General features: G+C 35.5%; 1 protein-coding gene across 4 annotated transcripts in view; it reads left to right on the top strand.

Moving 5' to 3' along the window:
* MAPK8 (mitogen-activated protein kinase 8) overlaps positions 1-24,635 on the top strand; it is a 106,226-nt gene that overhangs the window by 43,669 nt on the left and 37,922 nt on the right. For 3 of the 4 annotated variants that reach the window (XM_059900634.1, XM_059900633.1, XM_059900635.1), the window contains exons 2-3: positions 20,095-20,265; positions 23,938-24,067. In XM_059900634.1, coding sequence (XP_059756617.1) covers positions 20,144-20,265; positions 23,938-24,067 — 252 coding nt within the window. In that variant the 5' untranslated portion in view covers positions 20,095-20,143. Of the gene's footprint in view, positions 1-20,094; positions 20,266-23,937; positions 24,068-24,635 lie in introns of those variants that run through there. The other variant, XM_059900636.1, reaches the window with a different exon arrangement.

Genomic DNA, 24,635 nt, shown 5'->3' with positions numbered 1-24,635 from the left:
GTATTAACAGTATTGTAACTAGATAATAATTTGTTTCTTTTCGTAAAACTCCCTCTTATTCTCTCATAAGGGTTTCGTAGCTAAAATTGTGTAAAAGAGGAAATAAGGTTGTTATCCAAGGTTCTTAAAGAATCAAGACTGAAATAAAATAAAATAAGCAGTAAAAAAAAAAACCTATTTAAAGGGGGTTACTTAATTTCTCTGTGGATGTGGTATCATTTTTCTTGGCTCTGTAGTTTTTGTCCTTTTTCACTGTATCAGTAAACAGTCGTTAGGTACACATCCTTCAAAGTTTTCGAAGTTGACATCATATTTTCACAACTATTAAAACAAAAATAATCAGTACTGCTCACTTGAACTCTTTGATTTCATGTTGTATCATCAGATTTCAGTTAAACAATAACCAGAAGTAAATTTATACCTTTCATGTCATCTTATATATCATCCACACACTGCCTGAGATTTTTATTCCTTTTAATGTATTGTTGGGTGTTGACAGTATTATTAAGCATATTTACTAAATGTTGCCTTGTGTGGAAATTCCAAAACTTTGCCAACTCTTGATAACCAGAATAATGATAAACTAAAGAGAGTCTTATTCCATCTTTTGAGGGAAATGTAAAATTATTCATCTAACTATAAAGAATCTTTGGCAAGGGTGTTTTTTTAAAAGTATGTTGAATTCCTAGCCATTTTATTATTGATAGCTATGTATCTGTATGATATTTTAGGTATGAATATAAGGAACGAACTTTCAGTTGTCAAAAAATAAGCATGTTCAGTGAGTTGCAATTGTGGTATGACAATTGGATAACTATTATATCTTGCTGAATCAACTCCATCTAAATCTTAAGTGTGTATTGTATTGTTTAGTCACTTCCTGATTCAATGAGAAGTCACAATATGTAGCAATTTAATAGCTAGCATGTTCTACTTCATAGCTCACAGAATGTCCTTGGTGAGTAAAGTAAGTCCACAAGAAATACAAAACAGATGAGAATTCCTTTAGAATACAACTTATCTAGTCTGTTTCCTATAATTTGATGTGACTGTGAATGAATGTCCTTATGTAATAAGAGAGCCCTAGGTATATTTAAATATTTAACCCCCTGTAACTTACTGTTAGTTGGAAATGAAGCAAGGTTTTTAAAACATTTTTCCTGTGTCTTGTAAATATCATTGATTTGTTATTTTGCATTTTTTGACTGTGGTCCATAGGAAAAAAAATAACTTTTATTGTGTGCAGTACATATTTGTGTATTTGTGTGTGCATGTGAGTAAACAAAAGTTTCACAGATACTTATTAACACACGAGCTGTACTCTGATATTCTCTACTCTCCTGTTTCATTTAAAAAAAAAATTCGAATCCACTAAATTAATTTCATGACACATCAGTGGGTTGGAACTCATAGTTTGGAAACACTGCCATTTTAACTGAATGATTAGAAGGTATAAGTCCAAAAATCATCTGAGGTACCAAGCCCATGAAGGAAAATTTAATATTGATTGAGATACCTTGGTTATTTGTGCACCCCTACAATTAAGACCATTTTAGTTAATAGAAAATGTGTTTCAAGTTTAAAGGGGCATCATTAACCAGGACAAAGGATCAATCCTTGGTAATGAAAACATTCTAAATGTGAAAAGTCTACATTGTAGATAAATGTGATTTTGTTAATTATAAGTAATCATGATTATCATGTTTGGGAATATTAATATGCTAGTCACTTTATGTTGAATTTCTTTACATATTTTATCTTTGCTTAAACAAGAAACTTGACATTTCTTGGTTGACATAAAAGTTTACAGTTAGGAAGGGGATCAAGATAGAATAGGAAGACCCTATACTTACCTCCTTCCATGGCACACCAAAATTACAACTATCTGTGAGCAGCTATCTGTGAGAAAGACCTGAAGACTAGCAGCAAAGATTTTCTACAACTAAAGATATAAAGAAGGAGCCACAGTGAGACAGGTAGGAGGACAGAGACACAGTCTAGTCAGGGCCCACACCATGTTGGTGACCCACAAATGGGAAGGCTGTCACAACCACAGAGTTCCTTCCTGCAGAGCAAGGGGTCCAAACCCCACATCACATTCCCCACCCTGGGGGTCCTGCAATCTGAAGATAAGCCCCAGAACATCTGGCTTTGAAAACCACCAGGGCTTACGATCTGGAGAGGCAGAGGGCTGTAGGAAATGACACTTCACTCTTAAAGGGCATACACAAAATCTCACACACTGAGTCCCAGCACAGAGGCAATAATTTGAAAGGCACCTGGGTCAGACCCACTTACTAATCTTAGAGAGCTTCCAGGAGAATCAGGAGGCAGTTGGGACTCCCCTGGGGATAGAGATGCTAGTGGCAGATACTTTGGGGATTTCGTTTTGCCCTATTGACACCAGTACTAGGAAGCACCATTTTGGAATCCTCACTCTAGCCCATTCATGCTGGGGGCTTGCCCTGCCCGCAAGCAGCCCACAGCAGTCACTGGGGAAACCTGCCCCACCCAGCAGAGCAACCTGGGCAGGGCCTCACAGCCAGCAGGGCCAGGGGCCAGTCCCACCTATCAGCATGCTCACAGCAGTCAGCCCTGCTACAACAGAAGGGTGCATGCAGCCCACATAGGGGACACCCCAGAATATTGGTGGCCAGAAGGAAGCATGTACCTGGGCCCCATAGGACGTCTCCTGCATAAGGCCACTTTTCCAAGATTTGGGAGACATAAAGGACCTACCCAGTACCTAGAAATAAACACCGAGAATTAGGCAAAATGAGGAGACAAAGGAATATGTCCCCAATGAAGGAACAAGACAAAACTTCAGAAAAAGAACTAAACGAATGAAATGGTGATAAGCAATCTACCCAATAAAGAATTCAGGGTAATGGTTTTACAGATGCTCACAGATGGTTTTACAGATGAATTTGGGAGAATGAACAAACATAGTGAGAATTTCAACAAAGAGTTAGGAAATATTAAAGAGCCAATCACAGCTGAAGAATATAATAACTGAAATGAAAAATACACTAGGAGGAATCAACAGTAGAATAGATGATACAGAAGAATGGATCAGTGATCTGGAAGACAAAGTAATGGAAATCACCAAAGATGAACAGAAAAAAAGAAAAAAGAATTTTAAAAATAGGTAGTTTGAGACCTCCGAGACAACATCAGGCATACTAACATTTGCATTATAGGGGTCTCAGAAGGAGAAGAGGGAGAGAAAGGGGCAGATAACCTATTTGAAGAACTAATAGATGAAAACATCCCTAACCTGAGGAAGGAAAACAGATATCCAGGTTCAGGGAACACAGAAAATCCCGAAAAGATGAACCCAAAGAGGTCTGCATGAATACATAATTAAAATGACAAAAATTAAAGGTAGAATCTTAAAAACAGCCAGTGAAAAGCAACTGGTTATGAACAAGGGAACTCCCACAAGACTATCAGCTGACTTTTCAGCAGAAATTCTCTAGGCCAGAAGGGAGTGGCACGTTATATTCAAAGTGATGAAAGGAAAAAACCTACAACCATGAATACTCTACCTGGCAAATTTATCATTCAGAATTGAAGGAGAGAAAGAGTTTTGCAGACAAGCAAAAACTAAAAGAGTTCATTACTACCAAACTGACCTTACTAGAAATGTTAAAGGGAATTTTCTAAATGGAAAAGAAAAGGCCACAACTAGAAATAAGAAAATTACAAAAGGAAAAATCTCACTGGTAGAGGCAAACATACAGTAAAGATAGTGGATTAACCACTTATAAAGCTAGTAGGAAGGTTAAAAGACAAGAGTAGTAAAATCATCTATATCTGTAGTAGGTGATTAAGGGATACACAAAATAAATTTATTTTAAGATGCAAGACTTCCCTGGTGGTCCAGTGGTTAAGACTCCACGCTTCCTCTGCAGGCGGTGCAGGTTCGATCCCTGGTCAGGGAACTAGGATCCTGCATGCTGCACGGCATGGCCAAAAAAAAAAAAACACAACAGATGTGATCTATGAGGTCAGAAACATAAAGCAGGGTGGAGGGGAGTAAAAAGGTAGTGCTTTTAGAATGTGCTCGAACTTAAGAGACCATGAACAAAAATAGATTGCTATATACATAAGTTGTTATATATGAATCTCATGGAAACCAAAAACTGTAATAGATACACAAAAAATAAAGAGAAAGGAATCTAAACACTAAAGATAGTCACCAAATCACAAGGGAAGAGAGCAAGAGAAGTAGAAAGGAACAAGGAACTACAAAAACAACCAGAAAACTATTAACAAATGGCAGTTAGGTATATACCTATTGATAATTATTACTTTAAATGTAAATATAGTAAATAAATACTCTATTCAAAAGACAAAGTGCCTGAATGGTTTAAAAAAACAAGACCAATGTATATGCTACAAGAGACTCACTTCAGATATAAAGACACACACAGACTAAAAGTGAGAAGATGGAAAAAGATATTCCATGCAAATGGAAACAAAAAGAAAACAGTACTTAGACAAAATAGACTTTAAAACAAAAACTGTTACAAGAGACAAAGAAGGGCATTACCTAATGATAAAGGGATCAATCCAACAAGAAGGTAACACTTGTAAATGTATATACACCCAAAATAGGAGCACCTAAATCATAAAGCAAATACTAACGTGCATCAAAGAAGAAATTGACAATATACAGTAGTATTAGAGGTCTTAGCATTATTTTTTTGGATGTCTTCTCAGGCAAGGGAAACAAAAGCAAAAATAAGCAAATGGGACCATGTCAAACTAAAAAGCTTTTCTACAGCAAAGGAAACCATTAACAAAACAGAAAGGCATCCTACTGAATGGGAGAAAATATTTGCAGTGATAATCCTGATAACTAGTTAAAATACAAAATATATGAAGGATTCATACAACTCAATATCAAAAAAGCAAACAATCCAATTAAAAAATGGGAAGAGAATCTGAAGAGACATTTTCCCAAAGAAGACTTACAAATGGCCAACAGGTGCATGAAAAGATGCTCAACATCAGTAATCATCAGGGAAACGCAGATCAAAAACACAATGAGATATCACTGCACACCTGTCAAGGATGGCTATAATTAAAAAGACAACAGATATCAAGAGTTGGTGAGGATGTGGAGAAAAGGGAACCCTTGTGCACTGTTGGGATTATGAATTAGTGCAGCCACTATGGAAAACATTATGGAGGTTCCTCAAAAAATTAAAAATAGAACTACCATATGATTCAGCAGTTTTACCTCCGGGCATTTACCTGAAGAAAACAAAAACACTAACTGGAGAAGATAATGCACCCCACCCCCATGTTTATGACAGCATTATTTACAATAGCTAAGATATGGAAGCAACGCAAGTGTCCATCAATAGATGAATGGATAAAGAAGATTTAAAAAATGGTACCTTGCTATTTGTGACAGCATGGGTGGATCTAGAGGACATTATGCTAAGTGAAATAAGTCAGAAAGAGAAAGATAAATACTGTATGATTTCACTTATATGTGGGATCTATACAACAAAATGACTGAACAAACAAAACAAAATGAAAACAGACTCATAGATCAGAGAACAATCGGGTAGTTGTCAGAGGGGAGGTAGGCATGGTATTTGGTGGAAAAGGTGAAGGGATATAAACTTCCAGTTATAAATAAGTCACGGGGATGTAATATACAGCATAAGGAGTATGGTCAATAATATTGTAATAACTTTGTATAGGGGCAGATGGTTACTAGACTTATTATGGTAATCATTTTGTAATGTATTTAAATGTTGAATCACTGTTGTTCAACTGAAACTAGCATATTATTCATCAACTGTATTTCAATAAAAATGTTTACAGTTATATATAGGCAACTTTTAGTATAACATAAAAAATATTAAGTGTCTTGAGAAGTACAGATAAAATTAAGATAAAAATTATAATTTCCTGGCCTTATATGATGGCTTATATTTGAACACCTAGAAAGGATGGTGATGGTCATTTCTCAGAAAGAAACAGAGGCAAAAAGGCAGAAAAGTTTGACATGTTCAAGAAATTAAAAGTAGTCTATTTGGATGAACTTTGTTCTAGAGGCAGTTTTTAAGCAGAGGAGAGAGCTAATGTCTCTTGTAGTACCCACTTGCTACAGGAGATAGCAGATGGATTTGAGTGGGGTGAAATTAGGCAGGGAGATTAGTTAAGAATTCATTGAAGTAGTTTAGAGAAGAAGAAACGAGGTTCAGTAAGATAGTGTCTTCGGAAGTCGAACATTTTATCAAGATTATCAGAGTAAAATCACCATTATTTGTCCATCGATTAGATTAATTCATTCATAAATATTTGGGTATCTTCTGTACAATTCTGGGAACACAAGTGTGAACAAAACACATACTCTTTGCCCTTATGGGTTTTAGTCCAGTGGGAAACCCAGATGTTTACAATTTAGGGTGATGCATATGCTGCCATAGAAGGCCAGTGTGCCCTGGCAATGAGTGTCCTGACTACTAATCTTGAAGTCTCATGGATGGGTAGGTCTTGACCAGGGAAAATAAGCAGGGAGAAGTATGTTGCAGGCAAAAAGAAACTGTGTATCAGCTTGGAAATGAGAGAGAGACAGTGATACATTGTGGAACTGAAAGAAGTTCATTGTGGCTATATTTTGGGATTGGAGAGGAGGCCAGGACCAAATCATCCAGAGTACTGAAAAATCCTAATGAAAGGTTTGGCCTTTATCCTTTGAGCAGAAGGTAAACACGGTATGGTTTTAGGCAAGGGGGATTCAGGGTCAAATGTGCATGTTAGAACAATTATTTTAGTTACGGATATTTTAGTTACAAGTAAGAAACTTAAGCCAAAGGCAAAGAAAGTGGTCCAGGGAAGTTCAGCATATACAGGGGTAGGAAGTACAGCTGGACCTCACAAAGGTCTAGAACCAGAAATGGTTATCAATTAATATCAGGTGCTTTTGCTCTTGCTCTCCCTCATCACTGCGCGTCTTGTCTCTAGCTCATGATACATTGTTTTTTCTTTGTATACCTGGCTTCTCTAACTACAAAGCTAACCCACAGCCCCTCTTAGCTTTTCTCCCAATTCCAGATCCCCTGGAGAGAGTCTGATTGGCTCATTATCTCAGTTATCTCCCCTTGGTCTAATCATCTATGGCCAGTAGAGCATATAGAATAAGTATAACTGCTTCAAAGCCCACCCCTGTCACAATTAAGGGGGTGCAGTGAGTTGTAGGCTGGACAGATTTCTCAGAATGAACCAATTTAAGAAGATCACTCTGGCATCAGAGTGAAGAATTAGGGGCAAGGGGATTAGAGGCCCCTTTAGGAGAATACAGCAATGCAAGCAATAGTTAATGTTGACCTGAGTTAGAGAGGTGAGTAAGAAGAGAATGAATTTGTGGTAGATTAAAGATTGACTCTCCAGAACTGCATGGTAAGTGGATATGGGAGGATAAAGAAACAAGGATAATGTCTGTGTTTCTGGCTTGTATAACTGAGTGGATGATGATAGCATTCCCTGAGCTGGAAGGACATAGGAGAGGCAAATTTGGTGGGGATTGAAGGAGATGGAGTGAATTATTCATTTTTGCACATGCAGAGTTTGAGGTAGCTTTGAGACATGTAAGTGGAAATGTGTAATGGACCACTGAATATATACATTTAGAGCAGAGGAAAAATCTCAGTGGTAGATAAATGTTTGAAAGCTAGTTTTACATGCTAGCTGAAGCTGTAAGAGTGGGTGAGATTGCCCTGGGAGAGTGTTAACAAGGGAAGAGAGCCAAGACAACCCTGAAGAGAGTCATTTTTGAGGGCTGGTAGGGGAAATGAACCTATAAGGGAAGACTGAGAAGGAACAGAAGGTAAGAAAAATCAGGAGTATGCAGTGTTTTGGGGAATCCAAGAAAAGAGAGTGTTTCAGACAGGAGAATATGGTGAACAGTGCCAGTTACTGCTGAGCAGCATAAGGAGTCAAGTTTTGTTGGGTTTCAGAGCAAGGAGCTTGTTGATGACGTTGGTGAATGAGTTTAATGGAAGTGGTGAAAGTAGAAGCAGAGGGTTGAGGACTCTTGGTGGGGGCAGTAAAGAGATCAAAACAGCAGATATAAACAGTGCTTGAGAAATTTGGCTGTGAGAGGAAGGAGAGAGAGGGATCAATAACTAGTGATTGTTTTTGACAGTGAAATAGGGTTTTAAAGTATGTATGTATTTTTGTTTTTAAATAGCAGGGTCTTAATCATATTTGAGTGCTAGGAGAAAGACTGATGATTACTTGAGTAAGATCAGGAGAGTTATTCAGAGTACTGTTACATTGTAATAGTGAAGAATGAAGCAAAAGTAAGTATTTGGACCCTGGTTTAGTAAAGGGAAGAAGTTATTTCCTGACTTTTCTCTGGCAAGGGATTGGGATTATCTACAAGTAAGGTAGGGTTGAAGATGTAAGGAGCAGTGGGACTCTTTGAAATAGACCTTGTAGAAATTAGAGGGGATAGCTGACTAGGGGAAATCTAGAATTTTCTGCCTGGGTTAGATTGAAGGCCTTGAACTTAAAAGCACTATGGACCATTGTGGTTTTTGTTCAGCAGTCTACGTATACGCTCAAAAGGAGACAGCTAGTTTGGTTTGTGCTGTGCGATTTCAGGTTGGTGCATTAGGAGAGATTAGGGCAGGGTTATTGTCATAGTGGTGGTCTATCTAATGGGCCATAAGCTGAGGAATGAAAGAAGTAAAAACATGAGAGGACTAACAGGAAAGTAGAGTTCTTAAAGGCCTGGGTGGGAATCCTTACGTGCAGAACATAAGTGAGAGTAACTCAGTGTGAGACTGATCCTAAAATGAAGGTGACACTAAAGGAAAATGAAACAGTAGTTTCTTTGGAGAGTTGCAGCCTGTATTGCTGGAAGAATAGTACTGCTGCTAATAGAAATAGATGTGTAAGGAAGAGTGAGTTTTGGAAGGAAGAAAAGTTTGATCTTCACTATTTAGAGTTTGAATACCCATGGAATATCCATACTGAGATGATCAAGAGGCAGTTGAAAATATAGGAGAGAGGTCAGGGCTGGAAACGAAATTGGGAGTCATAATTGAAGCTATGACTTTACCAAGGAAGCGTAATATATAGAGTGATAAGGTGGTATTAGGCACGGTGTGCATTTAAGGAGTGGGAAGTAGAGAAAACATGCTTGCAAGGTTTGAGCAATTTACAGAGAAACTTAAGAGAAGTTAAAGAGGAGTTGACTGAACAGGCCACTGGATTTGGGAATTCTTGAGTGGCTCTCCAGAGGGGTCAAGAAATAGTGGAACATGAAAGGAGATTGTAAAGATGTGAGGATTAACTGTGACTTTTTGGCAACAGGTTTATCGCCAATGAATGATGCGTATTATATGTGATTTTTAAAATCTCCCCAGTATACTGACATTTAAAAAACATAACTTTGCTTTAAAAAATTTTATTAGCCAGCTTCTGGCTTTCTGAAATGGAGTACACTGGTCATTTAATTTCTTAAAGCCTCAGGAATATCATAATTAGTGATTATTACTCAGCACTGTAATACTGCTAGGACCTTCTGAGCACTGTTAGGACTTGTTCTTATACTGAGTGCTTCCAGTGTGCCTTGTTTTTTGATGGCTTCTTCCAAGTCAGTTGACGTTATTATTCAAGAATCTTTTTCCTTCAAAGTATTTCACTGTGTTATAGCTTAAAATTGTTAGAGAATTAGAGAGTTCTTTAGGAACAAATAAATATACTTAGAGTAGTTAGCACTGTTAACATTTGTGAATCGAAAGATCCAAACCAAAAAAAAGCTAGTCATTTTATCACTTCTGCCAGTTGGCATGTTGGACACCCATGTTATGTTTAAATTGTCTTCTAAGTGACTTCATGAGGTTTTTCCATATGTAGGTTGTTGAACTACTCCTGAAAGTCATATATCTCTTTAGAGGGTCTGAGGGGGGAGAAGATTAGAGGAGAAAACACTTAATATCTGCTATAGATTTATGCAGGAAAAAAAATCTGTTTTTAGTCTCTGGCTTTTGTTGCTGTTACTGTGTTAGTAGTGAAAAAAGAGATTTTTATGACCCAAGCTGTAGGTCTTAGCCAGTGAAGGGCAACTTGAAGATGAGATAGAGCTTAAAATTAAAGCTGTTTCTGAGTGATTGATTATAGTTTTGTAGCTGGACAATTAAACCTTTTTACTATTCTTGCAAATCTTCAACTTAGATTTGTCATACCTGGTTAATACAATCAAATGGAAATGCTTTTTTTCTCCCCGTCTTGCTGAGCTTACAGATTCTGAAAAATGGTGTAATTTACTCTGAAATTCAGTGTTTTGTTTTGTTTTGTTTTGTTTTTTCCTGCTGGGAACAGGCACATTTAATTACAGAAAGCTGTTTGTCATGGAATCATTTTCTTCTAACACCAGCTAGCACTTTTTAAAAATTCTGATCATAATTCCATTGCTGGCAAGATAAACTAGTGGTAATTATATGTGGAATTAACTAACATTAATAAAATTCCCTGTAAGATGCATCTGGGACACTTCTCATTTGCTATTCCCAGTTTGTGGTTTTAGAAAGTGTCTCTGGTGGTGGTTGAATGCGATCAACATTTTCTTCTCTTGTGAGCCTAGAATCTTATTACTAAAAGACTTGGCAAAAGTTATTAGAAAATGGCAGGCATTTGAATCTTTCTCAAGGAGTAAGTTATTTTGCATGATCAATTTTTTGGATAGTGGAAGAATTTACCCAGGTACTGCACTGTACAAAGGTACCCTTAAAACTATGTATTCTTTCTTGTATAAGAACTCATAAAAATTTTATAGGAATTTACAAGTATGAATTTTTTTAACTTTAAAATGAAAATATCTTTTGAGTATCTTGGGAAATAGTATATTCTTACAAATTAGGTTACCTGTTTTTATTGAATTGAATGTCATTGAGAATATTGGCATTGCATTTTAGCCACTAACATTAATAATCTAAATACAGTTGAGCAGCCCAGAGCCAGTTTCCTAATATTTTGAGATTTTTGCCGTTTTGAGAACAAAGTAATTTAAAAATTTTGGATACCATCTAACTGAAATGTTGATGATAATTTCATAACCATATTGGGTTCCATTACATAAAGTGTATTATCATCATTTGTTTAAAAAGTAGCCAGCAGCCTGTTACTTTATGGCTGAGGACACTGCTATAAAGTCTTGAGATCTTTAATAAATAATTTGAATATCTAAATCTTAGAAACTAGTTCTGAGGTTTTCATGTAGCTAAAGTCATCCTCAAAGTACAGAAATTGTGAAGGGATACCTGTCTAAGCATTATTTTGTGGTTGGAATGTAAAAAACCTACTCAAGTAACCTCAATTAAGGTATGGATATACAATGGAATATTACTCAGCCATAGAGAAGAATGAAATAATGCCATTTGCAGCAACGTGGATGGACCTAGAGATTATCATACTAAGTGAAGTAAGCCAGACAGAGAAAGACAAATATTATATGATATTGCTTATATGTGCAATCTAAAAAAAAAAAAAAAATACAAATTGAACTTATTTGCAAAACAGAAATAGACCTACAGACATAGAAAACAAATTTGTGGTTACCAAAGGGAAAGGAATGGGGGAGGGATAAATTAGGAATTTGGGATTAACGTATAAACACTACTATATATAAAACAGATAACTAACAAGGACCTATTCTATAGCACAGAGAACTATACTCAATATTTTGTAATAACTTATAAGGGAAAATCTGAAAAAGAATATGTATATACTGAATCACTTTGCTGTACACCTGAAACTGACACAACATTGTAAATCAACTGTATTTCAGTTAAAAAAATTTACACACACAAAAAAGAATTAAATCTATTTTATGAGTAGATTGTACAAAATCCAATTGCGGAAGTACAAACCAGGCCTTCTTTCCCCTACCTTCTTTGTGGGTGGGGCTCTGGTTCTCCTAATAGAAAGAATTCATAGTGGTCCGGACACCAGGGTTATCTCTTGGCTGGAATAATTTCTTTCTCCACTCGTGGGTAGCTAAAGAATGTGCTAATTATACTAGTGATTAAAGTCTGGTTTTCTTAGTTTGGTGCTAGTAACAGCTGTGTCTGAAGCCTGATCATCATGTCTCAACCTGAGCCCTCCAGCATGTGCTTAGACCTGGGCTGGCTCATTGTTCATATTGGGTCTACTGCCTTGTTATAGAAGAGAAATCACTAAGCCCAAGATTTTGTACTGCTTGCACACCACCCAGTGGGGACTCTCCTTCCTAGAGAAAGAAAAAAAGCATAGTTTGTGAGAGACAGAAATAGCTAATCGACCACAACTTATTTTGGGGAAAGGAGGGAGAGGAGATTACCGTAGAATGCACCTTATATTTGATATATTGTTTCTACTTATGTCAATTTAATTGTGGACAAATCTGTTGTTTGAGTGGGCCATGTTAGTATATGACATAATGGTATTTCTATATTAATTACTTCAAATATAATTGAAGAATAAGCTTTGAAAAATACGTGGAACTGAAATAGATGCATTTACATAGTGGCAGTTGAGATCTGCTCTAGAGGCCACTTGAGGGCTTTTAAGAGTGATGTTAAATTTAATAGGAATTTTGAAACATTGACTTAGGTGTGAGGCCAGGAATCTCTGACTATAATCTGAAAGTAGTCAGACTTCATTAGTTAGACCTAACCTCATTTTAAAGGCTATTACCTACTTGCTGAGAAAGCAGCCCTAAGCAATTCCTTAGCATAGATGGATACTGTAGAATGTGGTTCTGCCACCTTGGCCATAATTGATAAGCCCAGGGCAGGCCTTTGACCCAAGGGTAGTAGTCTGTGAAGTGGCCTGGTATGAAAACTGCACAAACAGCAGTAATGGGCATTAAACTAATCAAGCACATATCTCTTTTTTCTCCGGTAAATTACTCCTTGAGAGGAGGAGAATGATGGACAGTTCGTAATGGGAACTTATAGTTACAGTTTGTTCATTTGTTGTTCATTCAACACCTATTTGAATGCCTAATATTTGCCAGTTACTATTCTAGGCTCTGGTGATTTAATCATGAACAGAGCAACTTTCATGCTTTCATGCAACTTACGTTGAGGGGACAGATAAGTAGCATGTAATAGATGTCAGTAGTGTAAGTGCTTTGAAGAAAAATGAAGCAGGCTGAGGAAGAGTGTGTGATTAGAGGGTACTATTTTAGATAGACTAATCATGTAAGGCATTTCTGAGAAGCTGATGTTTGAGCAGAGTCCTAAGTAGAAGATGATGAGGGAAAAGTCAGCATGCAGCCATCATGAGGTAGTAGAAGCCAAGAGTTATACAGAAGAAAATTTCAGAGTAGAGTGAGATGTTATATTAGTCAAGGTTCTCCAGAGAAACGAACCAATGTGATGGGTGGGTAGATGGATGGATGGATGGATATATGGATGGATGGGTGGATGGATGGATGAGGGAGGGAGGGGCGAGAGAGAGAGAGAGAGAGAGAGATAATAGAGGCTGACAAATTCCAAGATATACAGTTGGCACTCTGGAGACCCAGAAAGCTGATATAACTCTAGTCTTAGTCTGAAGGCCTGAGACCCAGAATAGCCGATGATGTTAAGTTCTAGCCTGAAGGCCAGCAGGCTCAAGACTCACTATTTCAGTTCTAGTCTGAAAGCATGAAAAAAATGATATCCTAGCCTGAAGGTAGTCAGAGTTCCCTTCTACTTGCAGGAGAATAAACCTTATCATTTTTATTCAAGCCTTCAGCTGTTTGGATGTGGCCCGCCTACATTGAGGAGAGCAATATGCTTTACTCAATCTATTGACTTAAATTTTAAATGTTAAAGTCATCCACACACCCTCACAGAATCACCTAGAGTAATGTTTGACCAAATATCTGTGTACCCTGTGGCCTAGTCAATTTGACACGCAAAATTAACCATCACAGAGGGAGTCTGCTGGTAGCCATAAAAGCAAGATGAGTAAAGATAGATAGGCTCCAATTCACCCCAGTGACTTATTGTCAAGATTATCTGACGATTAGAGCTTGAATTATGAACTTTGTTGCATTGCCTGAATTATTTTACAGTTGTCTGTGAGGCCTGGCTTTATGGCTCTATTGAACTCACTCTTTTTTCCCTGAGTACTTTTTATATAACTACTTAGTTTAACTCGTTTGTCTCTACATTCAGGCTCACCAGACCAACCATTTTATGGATGGGCCAGCCTGATAGCAGTTGAGTCTTGTTTCTTGTATAGACATTAAAGAAATAAACCTTGGGTTATAAAAGCCTAATTCAGCCTTTTTTTTTTTCTTGCTTATGAAGGAAAACAATGGTAAAGATAAACAGAACTTTTAAAAGTGATTTGTTACTTTAAAAAAGGTTCACATTCTTGGTTAACATTTTTAGCAGTTACTTATTAAATTATACCTCTTTTGAAGAGCTGACATGTTTTGGAAATCTGAGAGTGTAGGAGACACAGTCCTTGCCCTCAGAAAGACCACAGTCTGGCAGTAAAATCTGCATATCTAAATATACAGCAGGGTAGTTTTGATGAGAAATTAGGTTCAAGCTGGAAAAGGCTTCATGAAGATTATATTTAAGCTAGTCTTTGGTAGGTAGAATTTGGATAGCTACAAAAAAGAGGTCAAAGTATTTCCCAAAAAAGAAAGGGAAATGAGTAAATCAGGTGAAAGAGTTTGGGGATGATAATTTAACCGCGTTGACCTGAGTGTAGTGTTCTTGCAGAGGACTATTTTGAAAGCTAAAGCTGAAACTCAGTATGTCCACAACATTCTGTTGCATGTTAACCACTTTGAGCCTCAGCTACTCCTCTATTAAATGGCATAATAATGCCTATCTTTTCTTTTATTCCTATGAGCCTCATGACCAGTCACATCTAAATTCTATAACTATAGTTTCTTTGGTTTTAATCCACAAAGAGGCCTTTTTGAGTAGCGAAATGAATTTTCAGACTCCATATCATTTCCTCCTCACACTCTTCCTGTTCCAGCTTCCTTATGGAGAGAACAGTACACCAAATGAATCCTCTGTAAATCTCACCAGTATCCTTAATGCCCTTATCTTAGAAATTGTTCCTTCTGTCTCAGTCTTCTGAAGGTATTTTCTGATGGCAGTGCTGCATTAGTATCTCTGTATGGCCACACAATGTGCTTTGGATCCCATTTCTTTCCACCTTTTCAGAGATATTATGCTAACTGAAACCTCAGATTTCTTTTTCACTCTCCTAGTGTCACCCTTCCTATCTTTATGGGTCTTTTCTATTAGCAGATAAATATGATCAGGTTGTCTTTATGTTATATATATTATGCATGCTATGCTGTAGTATATTATATATAATATCTAATCTAACCATCCTCCATTGACCATATACCTTTCTCCATCAATTTCCTCGTGTCTTCTCCATCAACTTCTCTAAAGAAGTAGTTATACCTGCTTAACTTATTTCTAAAATCATATCCTATTCACACCTAAGCTCATTCCAGTCTACCTTCTACCCCCATCATTCTATTCTAATACCCTTCTACCCCCATCACTCTACTTATTTGATATTTCTGTAGCATTCAATACAATTGGCCATTCTGTCCTTGAAAACACTCTTCCTTTGGCTTCTTCAGTGTGTTCTCCTCGTTTTCTGTGTATGTCTCTGGCTACATCTTCTCTGACTTCTTTGTTGGCTTATCTTTCTCTAATTGCTCATTAAATGTGGGTATCCACAAAGCTGACTCTTAGGCCTTTCTTTTCTTACTACTATATCCTCTTGAGTAATATTCTTTCTCATTGCTTCAATAACAGTGCCAACTCTTAAATTTATATTTTTCACCTAGACTTCTCTGAGGTCCAATTCTGTATCTAGCTACCAAATTGATATTTCCATTTGGATGTCTCGGTGAGGTATCTCAGACTCAACATGCTTAAGACACAACATGTTTGTAACTTGACCTCTTCCTTCATGCCTTCTTCAGCACCAAGACTTGTTTTATTTTGGACTCAATATAGTGTATGGATGAAGGACTCAAATCCTCACTCTAAAAAAAAACAAACCTCACTTTACTCTTTACTAAATTTGCAACCATAGGTAACCTTTAAAGACTCAATTCTGTCATGTGTAAAATGGAAAAACAATAGGTCCTTTCTTAACATAATGCAACATCAGACAAAATGAGTAAATGGGACTTATACTTCCAGCCAAGATGTAGTAACAGGGACTGAATTTACTCTCTATCCATAAACAATTAGAAAACCTTCACAGGACTGTTGTGAGGATTAAAAGAGTATAAGCACTTGAAACAGGACCCAGCTAAAGTAAGCTCTATGTAAAATTTTGCTTTTATTATTATTAAGTATAGATTTGATGGTAAAAAAAATTGTGGGATGAAGCTCTGAAGTGCTGCTTTAAAGGTAAATTATGGTATTAAGTGTTTATATTATAAAAAGCAGTCCTGGTCCATTTCTCCAAGGACGTCGTTGTTGAGCTGTCAAGGAGAAAAACTACCATGGCTTCCAGTTCTTTGACAAAACCTCAGATGCGTGGCCTTCTTGCCAAGCGTCTGCGATTTCATATTGTTGGAGCATTCGTTGTCTCCTTGGGAGTTGCAGCTTTCTATAAGTTTGCTGTGGCTGAACCAAGAAAGAAGGCATATGCAGATTTCTACAGAAATTATGATTCCATAAAAGATTTTGAGGAGATGAGGAAGGCTGGTATCTTTCAGAGTGCAAAGTGATTTTGGAATATAAAGAATTTCTTTGGGTTGAGTTCCATGGAAGTTTGTCACTTACCTGTGTTCCTGAACTATGAACTACTAATATCTGGGCTAAGGAATAGTTTCTCATGATAAATAAATGATTAACAAAAAAAAAAAAAAAGCAGTCCTCAAATCAGTACTCTTAAGCTTCCATCTTAAGAAACTAAAGGATAAGGGTAATCGTAAAACAAAAAAGGGAATAAAGACAAGAGCAGAAACCAAAGAAACAGAAAAGTACAAAACAATAAAGAAAAACAGAAATTAAAATTTGGCTTTTTAAAAAGATCAATAATAGTGATAAAATTCTAGCCAGATTAATCAGGAAAAAAAGAGAGAGGATGCAGATTACAATAGCAGGAATGAAAGAGGACACATGTCTACAGATCCTATAGACATTAAATCCAACAATTGAGATGAAATGAGCAAATTCCTTTAAAAACACAAACTACCAAAAGCTCATTTAAGAAGAAATAGATAACCTGAGTAGCCCTATATATTTTTTTAAAAAATAAATTTGCAGTTAAAAATCTTCCTTCAAAAAATCTCTTGTCCTAGAATGTTCACTGAGGCATTCTATCAAACATTCAAGATGAAATAGTATCAGTTCTACACAGAGTCTCTCAGAAAATAAAAAGGAGGGAATAATTCCCAACTCATTTTATGAGGTCAGCATTTACCCTTAGCATGAAAGAAAACTACAGACCAATAGCCCCCACAAAAATATATGGAAAAACCTTTAATGAAATTTTAGCCAACTGAATCAATAGTATTAAAAAAAAAAAAAGATAATACTTTTTACCAAGTAAGAGTCATTACAGGAATACAAGTTTGGTTTAACGTTTGAAAATCAATCAGTATAATTCACCATATGAAACTACTAAGAAAGAAAAAACATATGATTATCTGAATAGATTCAGAAAAATCATTTGACAAAATTTAATGCTCTATAGTGATAAAAAACTCTCAGTAAACTAGGACTTGAAGGGAACTTTTTCTGCCTGTTAAAGGGTGTCTAGTAAAATCCTGTAATTTACATCACACTTAGTGGTGAAAGACTGAATGCTTTTCCCCTAAGGTCAGGAATGAGGGAATGATGCTTGCTCTTACCACTTCTATTCAGGATTGTATGGGAATTACAGTCAGTGCAGTGAGGCAAGAAAAGGAATTCAAAGCCATCCAAATTGGAAATGAAGAAATGAAACTGCTTGTGTGTGTAGAAAATCTCAAAGAATCCGCAAAAAAGACTACTAAGACTAATAAGTGAGCTTAGTACAAAGTTATTATACAAAAGAATTAATTGTGTTTCTTTGTACTAACAATGAACAACTGAAATTTAAATAAAAATAAATTAACGTAAAAACATTCACAGTAGCATCTAAATGTCAATAATACTATGGAGAAGTTGAACAGAATTTTGCAAGACCTGTGTATTGGAAACTATAAAACATTGCTGAGGGAACTTAAAGGAGAACCAAATAAATGGAAATGAATATCATGTTCATGGATCAGAAAACTCAAAATTGTTATAATGTCATTTCTCCCCAAATTGATGTTTATTACTCAGTACAGTTCCAGTCACTATCTCCACAGGCTTTTTTGTAGAAATTGCAAGCCTATGGTCTGTTAACTTAGGCAGAGTTAATGAGACTTGTGGTTTCAGACAGTCTTCTCTGGAATATTACATGACTAGTTTTGTTATTGATTTTGGAAATGTTTCTCTGGGCCTTTCTTTAATTTATCTAAATCATTTCTCTGCCTTCACAATTGCTTCCAGTTTATTTCTTCTAAAGCCTACACTGTTTAAACTTTTTGTTTAGTTTTTGTTTATTTTTAACTCCACCTACCTAAAACTTCTTTTTAATTTTAATTTTATTTCTTTCATTTGGCTTAGTTCAGTAGCTCACTGGTTTTCCTCTTGCAGCTCTTGCTCCCTCTCTTGCAGTATAATCTCCAAGTAGCAGCTAGGGATCTAGTCAAGGCACTCTCTTACTCTGCATTTTCCAGTGGCTTCTATCCTACTCTAAGAATTCAGCTATTATGTGGATATGATTACTTAGGTCTGCATGTGTGTGCACAGAATAAACTCATCCACCTGCTTTAAAAAAAGAAAAAAAAAAGAATTCAGCTATTAGAATCCAGTTCATGAGCCTCTTCATGATCTGGCCCCAGGGCACAGCACAGTGCCTGGCACATGGTAAGCATTTAATATATGTTGAATTAAATCTTTGCATTCTAAGTCTTATCAGAATTTTTTGTGTGTTTGTTTTTGTTGTTAGCATTGTCTTGCAGCCACACACACAAAAATAGTAATTCTTTAGACCTAACTGGTTTCTCAGTTTATTGCGGGATATGGAGAGTAGGTTGGAGCTGTCTTGCATGCATTTTAAGGCTCACTTTATTTTATTTTATTTTTTGGCCACGTTGTGCGGCATGTGGGATCCTAGTTCCCCGACCAGGGATTGAACCTGCGCCCCCTGCATTGGAAGCGTGGAGTCTCAACTATTGGACCACCAGGGAAGTCCCTTGTATGCATTTTAGAATAGGCCAGTTTTGTCTAGTAAGGATGGTTAATAAGGTTTGTCAGTAAGCAGTACTCAAACGGGTAGGAAAAGACTGCTTTGGCTTTTAATCAGACTAATTGTAAAAAACTGGTCAGAACTTAGGTTATGCTTTAGATGACCCAAACAGTTCAGAACAGCATTGTTTTGTTTCATATCCCAATATACTAAAGGCTTCTCTTATAGTTTCTTATTTTTAAAATAACTTTACCTTATATCTTTTTTTTTTTAATCTTATATTTTCTACCTTGATTCTCTTCTTTCAACCGTTACAACCTCAGCTTATGCATTACACCCAGATGTTGCTGTTGGGGATCAGGGGCTCTGTTATAATGACAGCAAGGTGCTGCTCTGCGTTTGTTAGTTTTTTTCTGTAGGAGTGATATGTGATAACTGGCTTACTAGCCTGTCAATTTGTTGTTCCTTCCATGAACACTCAGTGAGATTGTGAATTATTTTTGAATGAAAGTTTATCAGTTACAAAAATTAAGGTTTCAACACTATAATAAACATAGAAAGGACTAGTTTAAACTTTTAAACTGGAAGTGACCTTAAAAACAGTTATAAGTATTTGCTTTTTGTTTTTCTTTTTTAAACTATTGGTTGTTTCTTAAGTATAACAGATGCTAACCAGGCTCTGTGGTAATTTTTTCTTTCTAACTGTGTTTTTTAACAAAGCAGCTCTTTTAACATCTAGCAATCTGTGACTAGAGTGATGACTTGAATTTTAAGATTAAGCAAATTCATTCTGTTAACATCACATTTTGTTCCGTTTTGCAGCTTCTCGGTGAATTTTTGGATGAAGCCATTAAATTAATTGCTTGCCACCATGAGCAGAAGCAAGCGTGACAGCAATTTTTATAGTGTAGAGATTGGAGATTCTACATTCACAGTCCTGAAACGGTATCAGAATTTAAAACCTATAGGTTCAGGAGCCCAAGGAATAGTATGGTAAGTTTTTACTTCCAAAAATTAGGCAAAGAATCATTAACTGCTCTGTTTTCTTCTCTCATAAATTCCTTGGTAAATATTTAGCTTGCCTCAAAAAATTAAAACTATAAAATTTAAATTAAAGCTATAACACAGTTAGTTGTTTTGTTCTGAGATTAATGGCTTTTTTATTATTCATAAAACATAATTTTAGAAATCAGCTCTGTCATCTTTAAGTATAAATTATGATTAAATACTTGGTCGTAAGCCATGTAAAGATAGATATGTGTATCAGGAAAGAATAAGTGGCATGCTTGTTAATTCCATGTATACATTTATTCCCATAGCTAATTGTTTAATAAGAAGCTTCACTTAATCATCACTTTTACACTGTAATGAAATTCTGGAATATCATAAATCTTATTTTACACTGGGGAAAAAAGTCAGCTAATATGTCACTGTATGTGTTTCAAAACTCCTATGTATCTTTAAAATTGATCTACAAGCTAATTTTTACAAAAGGCCTAGGCTTTATAGATCAGCATAATTCCTTATAAACTGAAAATCAAAACACTCTTTGGGACAGTTCTGTTAATAATTTTAGGTTACTAAGTTAGTATAATAAGCTAGTGTTGTAGGGAATTCTAAGCCTCACTCAGGCATAATTATATCTTTATTACCTCTTCTTGAACCAGATTTGTTTTGGAATCTATTAAAAAATCCTAAGTGTTTACAACCCTGCAGTTCTCCCAGGTTCTAGAAAAACTTTTGCCTACAGCTCTTGCATATGTACAGAAAGAGACATATGTAGGGCTGTTCTTTGCAGTACCATTTAAAATAGCAAAAATTGGTAATAGCATCAAATCTATCAGTAGGAGAATAAAAAATAATCATACAGTGAAATACTCTACAACATTTAAAATGAACTGGCGCTTATATGTATCAACAAGGATAATCAGAAATGTAACGCTGAGTTTAAAAGCAAGATGTAGAATATACATACATTATTATACTGTGTGTGTGTATATATATATATATATATATATATATATGTAGTTTAAAGTATGCAAAACAGTACCATATATTTATGTATGCAAAAGTATAAAAACATTCATAAACACCAAACTCAGGATAGTACTTACCTCTGAGAATAGAGAGAAGGAAGGGGGCTTTACCTATAATAATATATTTCTTTTAAAAAAGTTCAGAGGAATAATGGTAAAATATTAGAATCAAACAAATTTGTGTAATGGGGACTGTAGCATTTATTCTCTTTTCTGTATTCTTAAAGTAATTTATACTATCACAAACTACAGAAGCTGGGTCATTTTATAAAGCATTATTGGCTGATTGGTTGTCATCTTAACTGATCACATTTAACCATCCACAAATTAAATTTAAGGAAAATGATGTGGTAATATCAATATGGTAAGAATTCTGAAAGCGAACTCTTGGTTCAGATTCTAGCTCTCTGATTTATTAACTTTGTGACTCACATGGCAAATTAACTCTTCTAAAGCCTGTTTTCCCACCTAGTATACAGGGTTGTTGTGAGGAATATATTATTTATAAAATACTTAATAGTATATTAAAAATATATTGTTCCTTTACCTTCACTTATCCTCAGACAAGTGCTTTTTGAAATTTGTGTACCAGAATTTTCTTTTTTAATTGCTTTGGAAGGTAACCAACCCCTGTCCTAAGGAATAAATGCCTTCAAATTTTTGCTTATTCCTTCACAAAACATTACTATGAAATAGACAAATAATAAAAATTTTTTTTAAACTCACTGTTGTACTACTGTCAGAATCAATTGAAGAACTTAATTTTTTTTTTAAAGGCATTATTTTGGGCCCCAGTTATAGATGGTAAGATTCATTGGGTCTGGATTGGGGCCTCTGAGTCCCCAGGTGTTTCTAATTTGTGCACATTTAAGAATCAATAATTATGGGCTTCCCTGGTTGCGCAGTGGTTAAGAATCTGTCTGCCAATGCAGGAGACATGGGTTCGAGCCCTGGTCTGGGAAGATCCCACATGCCGCGGAGCACCTAAGCCCGTGAGCCACAACTACTGAGCCTGCGCTCTAGAGCCTTTGAGCCACAGCTACTGAAGCCCGTGTGCCTAGAGCCTGTGCTCCGCAACAAGAGAAGCCACCGTAATGAGAAGCCCACGTACCACAATAAACGAACATGCAATGCAGCCAAAAATTAATTAATTAAAAAAAAAGAATCAATAATTAGAAATCTAATTTACTTGGATACAAAATAGTTCAATCAAATACTTGAATTTTTGTATTTTTAGAGCTTGATATAGCAGATAAAAAATTAATAGGAATGAATTTAATGGTTAAAAATAAAATACTTTGTCTGAAACAGTCAAAACTTCTAATCATTTTATGTGACCCCTAATGTTTTTTGTTTTGCTTTTTTTTTAATTTGGGAAGAACATATCTGTAAATAACAGCATTTTCTAAGTAAAGATTATAATATGTATGTTTTGGTGTGTATGTATCTATATGTATATAGGCAATAGTTAATGGTATATATAGAATGTATAGATGTGTCCTTTTATGCAGTACCAATTTCTTAATACATAATTTCTTCACTGTATTTGATATAGTAAGATTGCCACAGAACAAACTCAGGTTTCCAGTTAGGTGAGAGAATAATTTTAATCAGTAGTGTGGTGACTTTCCAAATATTATATAAACAGAACTCATCTTTTATAGTATGTTAGGTGGTCCAGTATGAAAAGCACGACCTCATGTCTTAGTCTTCTAGTCTCAGCTTTGCTTTTAACTTTCTGGCTGACCTTGGACAAATTACTTAACCTCTCTGGCCCTATATCAGGCAGTGATTAATCCAAATGATTTTTAAAAGCCTCTTTTAATCATAATATTCTATAATTTTAAGACACTTTACCTTACTTGTGCTATACGTTCTTTGACCTGTCATTTGCAAAATGTGCCATTTGGTCAGAGTCATATGGTAGAGGAAGATATGAAGAGTTAATGAGTATAGTGTTATATTTCCCAGAATTATAGATGTTTCGTTAATAGTTATGAAACAGCTTCTGATGTCCTGAAGTCTGGCATTTATATTTATAAATACCTTGATTTTTAATTTCTCCTCCAAAACAAATTTTAAGTGTTTACTTTTTATAAAATAATCTTTCATCTAGATGCCTCTATATGCACTTTCCTCTTCTGTATTCATTTTGTTGTGTCTAAAGAGGAAGTGATGTAGTTATGTAGAATTCTTCAACAGGTGTTTTGAGTAGAATTTATGACCACATGTGTTCTTTATCCTGTCTTTCCTTGGTGCAGATTTGGGGTGAGGGATTCATTTGGGCTCTAAGCTATCTATTAGACCTGAATACTCATTAAACATTTGTGCATTGAGTGCCCATTGTATGCTAGGTGGATCTTGGATGACACCCAGTGAACAAGCAGTCTCTTTCTTCACAGTCCATTTTCACTTTTAATCCATTAGCATTTTAAGAAACAGTTAACAATGCTGTACACTGTTGGAATATGCTCTAATAGGTATAGAAGAGACATGTTGAGCATCAAGGGCTGGAAATTGGTTCAAATGCATTTATCTTTGGAGAAAGTGAGGAATCTACATGAATGTTTCATAAATTCAGTTTTGCAGATTTTTAAGCTTTTTGTTGTTTTTGAATTTCTTATTACAGTGCAGCTTATGATGCCATTCTTGAAAGAAATGTTGCAATCAAGAAGCTAAGCCGGCCATTTCAGAATCAAACTCATGCTAAGCGTGCTTACAGAGAGCTAGTTCTTATGAAATGTGTAAATCACAAAAATGTAAGTGAACATTTTAGAAAATTTCTTAAGTATAAATGAAATCAAGATTTGTTCATGAATACATGAATATAAAAATCTTTTAAAATAGTGGGTGCTTTAAATTGTTCTTTTGGATCGAAGCATTGCTTAAAGGGATATATAAATTTTTCTGAACTTTATTAAATTATATTAGAAGAAAAATAGCTTATGAAATTAAGATTGTGTAATTTTCTGACATTTAATTTGCAAAAGGAGTTTTAAAGAGGTAGATGTTTTAGAACTTTATTTAGGCTTGATCTCATCTTCTGCTTTTTTGTTTTCTATTAAGCTGACATTTCGGAAAACTGGAGCCTGAGCACAGAGATGAAATTGTTCCCATTATTCTTTGACATTGGAACTTTATTTAATAATACTGGATAAAGCAGTTTACCAGAAACTTTAAAAAATATTTAAATGGAATTAGTAAAACATTCCTAATTCTATTTTCTAATGATTATAAAGACTTAAACCTATGACTTTCGCCCCTTTACACTTTTTAAAACTTATATTAAGCATACTGATACTTTTATGATTATTTTAATGGAATGAT

This window comes from Balaenoptera ricei, chromosome 16, assembly GCF_028023285.1.
Source record: "Balaenoptera ricei isolate mBalRic1 chromosome 16, mBalRic1.hap2, whole genome shotgun sequence".
Classification (NCBI taxonomy): Eukaryota; Metazoa; Chordata; class Mammalia; order Artiodactyla; family Balaenopteridae; genus Balaenoptera; species Balaenoptera ricei.
The sequence above is the reverse complement of the archived record's forward strand: the minus strand, read 5'-3'. Positions and strand labels throughout refer to the sequence as shown.